An 8,309-nucleotide genomic window follows, 5' to 3' on the forward strand; every position below is an offset into this window, starting at 1 on the left:
ACCTCAGAAATAAAACCTGCGGCATTTACTGAAATAGGCTCTTACGTCTTCAAACATGGGCTCACAAAAAAACTGGGTTGCCCTCAGTAAACCTGCTGGCATTTTTCTCTTCAATGACTCCACTCTCTTTCTGTCTTGCCCCTGTGTAGGTAACGCAGATGAACCCATGGAGGAGGACACAAAGGAAGAAAGGGGGGAAAAGGCAGCGACCGAGGCTAACAACCCAGGGGACGAGGAGGTGGAGAACAAGAGCAAAGAGGAAGAAACTGTAGAAAAAGAGCAGCAGGTGGAGAAAAAGAACCCTGATGAGAAGGAGGAGAAAGCTGAGGAGGCGGAAAAGAAAAATGAAGCAAAGCCGAAGACAGATGATGATGATGAGAAAGGGCCTGCCGTAGCCAAAACGGAGGTGGTTGAAAAGGACACGCGAGGCACAGAAGAGAGCCCGAAAAGTCAAACGGTGAAAAGGCAGAAAGAAGCAAAAGAGCAGAAAGATAAGGAGCCGACCAGGAAAGCCCCCATCAGCAGTTTCTTTGGTGAGAAGGAATTTGCATAGTTCTTTGCTTGCATAAAAAAACAGCATGTGAATGTACTGTGCTTTTATCAGTTTGGAGAACAAGGTAAAATAAGTCTCCACTTCAACCCCTGCATCACCCTCACCTTGTCTTTTATTTATTTCCTTCGATAGCTCCCAGAAAAGCAGCGGTGAAGACGGAGAAGCCGGAGAAGAATGAGGGGGAAAAAAAGACAAGTCCAGAGAGGAAGAGGTCAGAGGAGGAGAGTAAAGACACGAAAGGGTAAGACAGTCGCAACAGGAGGTTACAGGTAGCTCAGGCTTGATAAGCCTGCCACCTTGCTTGCCTGTTTGTTATCTTGCTGGAACACTAAACTTATCCAGATGTTGGCCTGTTCAGCTGAGCTTCACCCCTGACCCCTTCTTACTAAAGTGTAAACTGTACGTGCATGTGGGGAAAAGAAGAAGGATCAAAATTTAGTGACAAGGTGTAGAAGAGCAGACGGAGAGCAGCTACTGAGAATTATTTCCATTATATTCTTCAGTGACTACCTAATCATTTTATTATGTTGATTGATGGTAGCTGCCAGAGAGGTTATATTTTATTGATTCAAACTAGGCACTCACACTGCAAAGAAACACTGAATTCAGTTCCTTTATCAGTTTTGTAAAGATATAGTAAAATGCATGGTTACTTTGAGCTTTGAAAGAATAAATGTAGAGAAAAGATGGCTGTGAAGGCACAGCTGGGTGGGTGGATGAGAAATACTGTCTGCTTTTGAGCAGTCTCTATCAAGACTTATAGCCAAAACAGGTGAAATGATGCTGTCATTACATTTTGTTGGCGTTAACTAATAGGGATCTGCAGTAAATGCGAAAAATCCAATAGTATATGACATTGATACCTTAAAAAGGGAATGAAACCAAGGTTATCTCTTGCACTCATCACTACAGCGATGTGCTTGTTTTGTTTAGGAATGTTCCTGATGATTAAGTGTCAATTAAGCGAGAGGAAAAAAAGGAAAACAGCGATTGACTGGGTGATTATTCTAGTCCTAAAAATAACAAACAAATAAAAAGAGTAATAGGATTAGCAAAATAGATTAAAATCTGTCAGTGTATATTTATAAATGAGTGCGCTTTCTATTCTACAGATTTCTATTCAAGGCTCAGGAGGCGTGGATGAGTGGGCGTTATCAAGCTTTTTCTTTAAATACATATAAATGTTTTATCTAAGTAGTCCCAATTATTTAAAACAGTTGCTGTCGTGTTGAGCCATTTTCAGTCTGTGAAATGCTGACTTATATAAATTTGCTAGTGAATATTAACACCAGCACTGTTGTTTCATTACACTACAGTTGTACCTTTTAGTCTACAGTTGAAAAACATGCTTAGGAGTGCACCACCTCTTCAATATTAAACGGGCTGTGTCATCAGGTTCTGCTGTCCTCTTTCCTCTTCCTTCCTGATTTAAAGAGACTCGCTCGCTGTGAAGAGGAGGAGGGCCTGGCTGGTTGCAGCTACTTGGTCTCAAATATAATTATGCAGAGCTCTTCAGTGTAGAGCACACAAGTGTTGGGGGCGAAGAGGGGAGCAGATTTTGTTGCACACACGGATAACGAACACTATCATCATCATCGCAAATAAACTGTAGTCCAGAGTCTGTTAGTCAGCTGCGACGTGTGTGTGTGTGTGTGTGTGTGTGTGTGCCCCTCCTTCATGTAAACAGACAGTGATACACAGTGCAAAAGAGAAGCAAAACTCATCATTGAGACTGGGCTTAAATGGGGTTCCTAATGCAGTGTGTGCTCTGCATTATTTAACGTAATTTCTTCCTGATGTTCCATTACCAGAACTATAACTGTTCTCCAGTGACTGCCTTTCTCTTATTTTCTGTCTATTCCTCTTGTTTCTATATATTCCTTGTGATTCTATATATATTTCACCTGTTTATTTATTACTGCTGTCTTACTATTTATATTTTATACCTGGTGTGGAGCACCCATAATTTCATTGTACATGTACAATGACAATAAAGGGCTATTCTATTCTATCCTACAAAGAATGTGATTTATTAGCCAGCAATACTCCATGCGTCCTTACCAAAGCCCATAAAGCTGGTGAGCAGTCAGTAAGGTGGACTCAAAGCAGCCTTTTGCATTTCTGACTCGATACCGATGCCTTTGATTTCGGGATCTGCCCATTCTGATTTCTGATCCAGTGTCAGTGTTGAATAATAAGCACTGTCAGGAGTTAAGAGAGCAGAAATCTTTCTTTATGTGTAAAACAGCATCAGGCGAGACTGGAACATTGTTTTCTTATTTTTGTGAAATGAAATGTGACAAATAAACATACCCAAGATACATATTTACCAAACCGCTATCTTGTATAGTGTAATAATACATGACAACAGGACCAACGCAGGCGTTAGTTTAATTTATTTGCCTTTGTTTCATTTCAGCTCGGTGTGAGAGTCATTAGGCTGCTCCATACTGCTATTATTTACAACTTTTACAGTTGTGCTAATTTCTCCTTTTCCTGCACCACCTACAATGAGCAAACACCATATATGATGATTGTTGTATTCTCAGCTCAGGCATGCACTCTGTGCTGCTGGAAACCAATCGGTTTCTCTTTATTATGATTGCTTTTGCAATTATTCAGTCTCCCTTACAGAAAGCAATGCATTTACCACATGTAAATAAGCCAGCTTTGTCATTTTGAGGTCATGTTAACTATTCAAGATCCAAACTATTTTTGGCTGTGGAAAGCAGGGAATGCATTTTTCATCTTCCTAACTATTTATTTTTTTATCACTACCTTGTGTGTGACACTCTGGGAATGACAGGTATTGCACACAAAAGAAAGTTCACAGCGTTAGTTTATCTCTGTGTAATGAATTCAGACAATGATATTTTGTTTGAGGAAAAGAAACTCAACATCTTGTATGTTACTGCAGTAAAAGAGAGACTGTTTAAACTTGTAAACCATCCCAGTAGTTTGGTTTTTGGAAGCAATAACTGCTGACAATGGAAACACTTTTCTATTTAATATGCAGAACTTTTTCTGGGTTTTTTAAATATCTACTTGCACGTTCAGTTCGGATAAACTTTGCAATAGTTCAGCTTCTTTCTTTGTGAGCTAACCAGAAAAACTACTAGAATATCTTCCAAAATATTCTTCACATTTTTAAAGTGTTTCATTGTTATGATAATTGTGTGCGTGACTCTCTGCCTACAAAGGAATCTGAGTTGGCACCAGTGACTGCAACAGCTGTTGCCATCATTTAGTTGGACACAAATGTGCTCTTTCATTTTATCTTTTAAAATTTGTGTTATTTCCTCAGTGAGGCAACCTCAGGACAAACAGACTATGATCCATCGAGACCAAACTATCATCCCGTGGACAACGCTTGTTGGAAACAGGGCCAGAAGTAAGTCACCTACCTATCTGCTGCAAAAATAGGAACCCAAATTCTCTGATTGAATGTCTTGATTGAAATTCATATGCATCTTTAACTATTTCCAGCGTGCATCAGTTACTGGCACCTCTCAGACATATTTTATCACTGCTTCTGTATACTGCTTTTCCCTGTTTCCAGATGTCTCCAAAATAATATAATTTCTTCACAGGGTGGATAGCCTCTCTATCCACCCACCAAATCCAGTCGCTTGGACATCAGACAGTAAAATATAAAGAAGAAAGACAGAAGGAGGAGGGGAGCATGTGGGATGATCAACTAGCTTTGCATAAGGCAGAAATTATGAGAATTTTATGTGAAGGATCATTGGGAAAAACAGCCGTTATTTTAACTAGGCAGCTGCCTATTTTTTCCCTTTACTGGAGAATTTGTGTAATCCTAAAGTAAATACAGAAATCACAGCCTGCCTATGTGCCTAGACCTATTTAAACAAAGATGCCCTGAGATTGATTATCATGAATTATGCCAAGCAGGGTAATAATAAAGCTTGGGAGTGCAATGTGGACAGGAACTATAGTCGAACGTCCACCTGTCTCTTTCTCTGCTGATTATTTGCTTTTACTCTCCACTTCTGGCTGTCAAATAAAAGACAAAGCTAATCTACTCACTAAACAGGCAAGATTTGGGATGCAACGTTTTCACTCAACAGCGATTAGAGTCATCACACTGTTGGTGGGGTTGTTGTTTTTTTTTTCTCCCTTCTTCCCTCTGAGCCAAACTGAAGCGAACACCAGCCTGTTTGTTTTTTTGTGAAGATCTGCGAGTTATTTATAAGGGGAAAAAACTGAAGAAATGAAAACCTTCAGGCCAGGGAAGTGCTCTGACTTAGTAATGGGTAATCACAGGGAAATCATGGAATTTTATATCAAGGTCACGCTGTAAGGCATGCTGCTTATGTGCTCGGATTATTCTCAGATCGACTGCTGTACAGATTGTTTTAACCTGCTTTAAGCCGTGCGCAGGTGAAGTCTGCTGCTTCTTAAAGCTAAATATCAGCCTCTGAATTAAATTGTGTTCTTTTCTGAAATTGAATAAACAGTTTGAATGTCAGAGCTCGCAGTAAGGATTAAAAACACATTAGGATATAGTAGCTTTATATCCAGAATATATGCAAAAAATTATAAAGATAAAATTATATATATATATATATATATATATATTTTAAATTGCACTTCCCACCATATTTCTCTGTCAAACTAATTGTAACGACACACTTTTCTCCACATGCCGTTGTCACCTTCGCCCTCCTTGCTGTCATTTTTGTGCGGTTTTTGATAACCTTGAATCAAAGCTTATTCTACTGTTGCATTAATTGCTAGTCGCTCTGAATAGCCGAGTCAGCTCAGCGCCGCGAGTGTGAAAATCTGTCCGTGTTGATGCTTTGCCTGCTAACTACGTGTTCATCACTCTCCAGAGTGCCCTACTTGGCAGTGGCTCGCACCTTTGAGAGGATTGAAGAGGACTCTGGCAGGTAAGACCTCCCAATGGGGGACATTTTTCTTTTAAATGCCAGAATGAGTTGAACATCATTAGTAAGAAAATGATTGCAAGTCTTTCAAAGCACACACACGTATTGCAGAGTTTCTCTTTTTTTTTCATAAAAATACCATTTAGGTTTCCTGCTGGGAATTTCTGGAACTAAATTAGTTAAGTGCTCGCCAGTCAGGAAAAGTGAAAAAATTTGAATAATTCACTGGTTGTGTTGGGAACATGAAGAAATTTTAAAATGGGTCACCTTCTAGGATTGCTTAAATATATTGTAATGTGGAGTTATTATGCTCACTTCCAGCTGCATATTTTTATTCTTATGTTTTACTAAAGTAGTTAAAATAATCCTTATTTGCCTCATAACGAGCTGCGGTGCTGCTCCTCAGTTTGCGCTGTCTAAAACAAGCATTTTAGCCCCTCTCTTAAAGGCCACCCTTCATTTAAGCCTCGTTTCTTTTAATTGGCGGATTCTTGTAAACAGAAGGTTTGAACAGCAGGTTAGCAGCTTATGTGCTCATGCCTGATGTGAGCATATTGGCCGTCATACAAGAGTGGGGTAAAAACAGTCTCAGTTTTTAGACGTCAGGCTGCTCAGAGGGGTGGTCGCGTTTAATATGAAAGCCAATATTGTAACTATACCTGACAGAATATAAGTCTACGTTTCCCCACCTTAGTTTCCATCTTTTGTTTTGTAAACCTGGGTTGGTGTAAACCAGCTAAAACAAAAAAACCCCAACAAGAAATTTCATGTTATTTTTAGAAATCCTACATTTTAAATAATGGTTTGTAACCTTTGTATCTTGCTAGTTGAAAACATTTTTATCTTTGAAGGATATTGAATGACATATTATTATCTGAAACTGATGTATAGTGTTTCATAAGTGAACTCTTCATCTGCCTCCCAAGCCCCTATTTCCGATTAAAACCTCCAGACTAATCTCATTTCCCACCTACCAGTATTTACGGGATGGCCTTAAAATTCGTTTAACTCGTCTTCCCTGTCTAACAGCAATCCTGTTGTCATTTCCTAGGCTGAGAAACATCGAGACACTGTCAAACCTGTTTCGCTCTGTGCTGCTGCTCTCCCCAGGTAAATGCTATTTTATCTCTGCCATAATGCATGCTGATGTAGCTATACAGGCAGCTGGCTGCCAGCCGCTCTATCAAGGAGATGATGTTGACGCCAGGTTGCACACAAAAGTGGGAGGACGTCGGCCGATGTGTGTATGAGAATGTGGGAATCTGATGGTGTTTGTGTGTGTTGTTCTGCCTGTGTTTCATTGTGTATATAATAGTGTTTGTGTCAGGCCTCAGCAATACAGTCATACAGCAATACAAAAGCTGCAGGCATTAAATGAGCTGAGGTAGCTAATTAGCCTACTGTTATGCTGACTGCTTTTGTCCAAATAGAAACAATTCAATGAGCTCAGATGGGGAAAAGTTTGCGATTACATGCAATCTTTTTGTGACACTAGCAATTGAATGCCGTAGGTTGGTGAAAATCACAAATTTGTTGCTGTCTGTGTACAAAGAAATTTATATTTAGAGTCCACCCAGAGCCTCAGAAATTTAAAACAAAAATTCAGAAATTCCTCACCACATAGAGATGCTTTAAGAATGTAGGGATATAACCAGCGTACAACTAGTTGGCAACCAGTTGAGTCAAGCTCCTTACTGAAGGAGTTGGGCTGACTGGCACAAGCTCAGATTCATTGGAATATATTGGCAATTTATCTGCATTTATAAATTGGGATCGCAGTTATTTGCAAACATTTACCAGTTTGTCTGTGAGCGATTGCCGTCAGTCTGTGTCGGACTACAGTTGTTTGGAAACAGGTGGCCTCTGACCAGGCAACTTGTGCAAGCAATTGCAATTGAAAGTGGTTTGCTAGAAGTTAGTCACTGCAACTATTAGGAATTGGTTAAATTTAAACTGCAAAAGAGAGATTCATAGATAAATAGAGAGAGAGAAATATAGAAATATGAATAGATAGATACATAGATATTTTTACTTTAGTGTGACTGAGCCATTAGTGGTTATGGTAGGCATAATTAGTCATACTTGTATGCCAGGGTTTTTTTGGCTATGAATGAGCCTTTATGATTACATAAAGTAAAAGCAGTGAGTCTCTGCACTTTCCTTTTATTTTTGACCATTTGGTAAACAAGAAATTCCTGTATGCTGAAAAAAACCTGTTAAATGTGATTCAGTGCTCTCTCAGTGGTGTAGCCTGAAAGCATCTCTCTCTCTTTTCTCTCATCCATTATGTGTGTGTAGAGCTAGATCTGCAGTATGTAGCTCTGCTGTTGTCTGTCCCAGAAAAGTAGGGTTACAACTGGTGGAGTGCACTATATTAACCCCGTAAGCCCTAAGCTGTTGTTTTAAACTTCTACCTGGAAATTTTATCCTTTTTTTGCCAAATTAAATCAGTAAAAGCCACAAAGATATTAAAGAATTCATGACTTTTGGCCTTTGTGGGCGAAACACATTTCAGAGAACTTTGGCTTGTTCTGTCAAGAATGACTTAAAAAACTCTTAATATTGACAGATTTTCTGCCACATACAGTGGGGCAAAAAAGTATTTAGTCAGCCACCGATTGTGCAAGTTCCCCCACCTAAAGTGATGACAGAGGTCAGTAATTTGCACCAGAGGTACACTTCAACTGTGAGAGACAGAATGTGAAAAAACAATCCATGAATCCACATGGTAGGATTTGTAAAGAATTTATTCGGAAATTAGGGTGGAAAATAAGTATTTGGTCAATAACAAAAATACAACTCAATACTTTGTAACATAACCTTTGTTGGCAATAACAGAGGTCAAACAT

At 39.3% G+C, this 8,309-nt stretch overlaps 1 protein-coding gene across 1 annotated transcript in view; it reads left to right on the top strand.

Annotated features, from left to right (window-relative positions):
- lig1 (ligase I, DNA, ATP-dependent) overlaps positions 1–8,309 on the top strand; it is a 66,450-nt gene that overhangs the window by 14,114 nt on the left and 44,027 nt on the right. Inside the window, exons 6-10 of the mRNA XM_005728935.1 lie at positions 150–533; positions 686–794; positions 3,858–3,944; positions 5,407–5,463; positions 6,512–6,570. Of these exons, the coding sequence (XP_005728992.1) occupies positions 150–533; positions 686–794; positions 3,858–3,944; positions 5,407–5,463; positions 6,512–6,570 (696 nt within the window). The remainder of the gene's footprint in view (positions 1–149; positions 534–685; positions 795–3,857; positions 3,945–5,406; positions 5,464–6,511; positions 6,571–8,309) is intronic.

Source organism: Pundamilia nyererei, unplaced genomic scaffold (assembly GCF_000239375.1).
Source record: "Pundamilia nyererei isolate P.nyererei 1_Seehausen unplaced genomic scaffold, PunNye1.0 scaffold00031, whole genome shotgun sequence".
NCBI lineage: Eukaryota > Metazoa > Chordata > Actinopteri > Cichliformes > Cichlidae > Pundamilia > Pundamilia nyererei.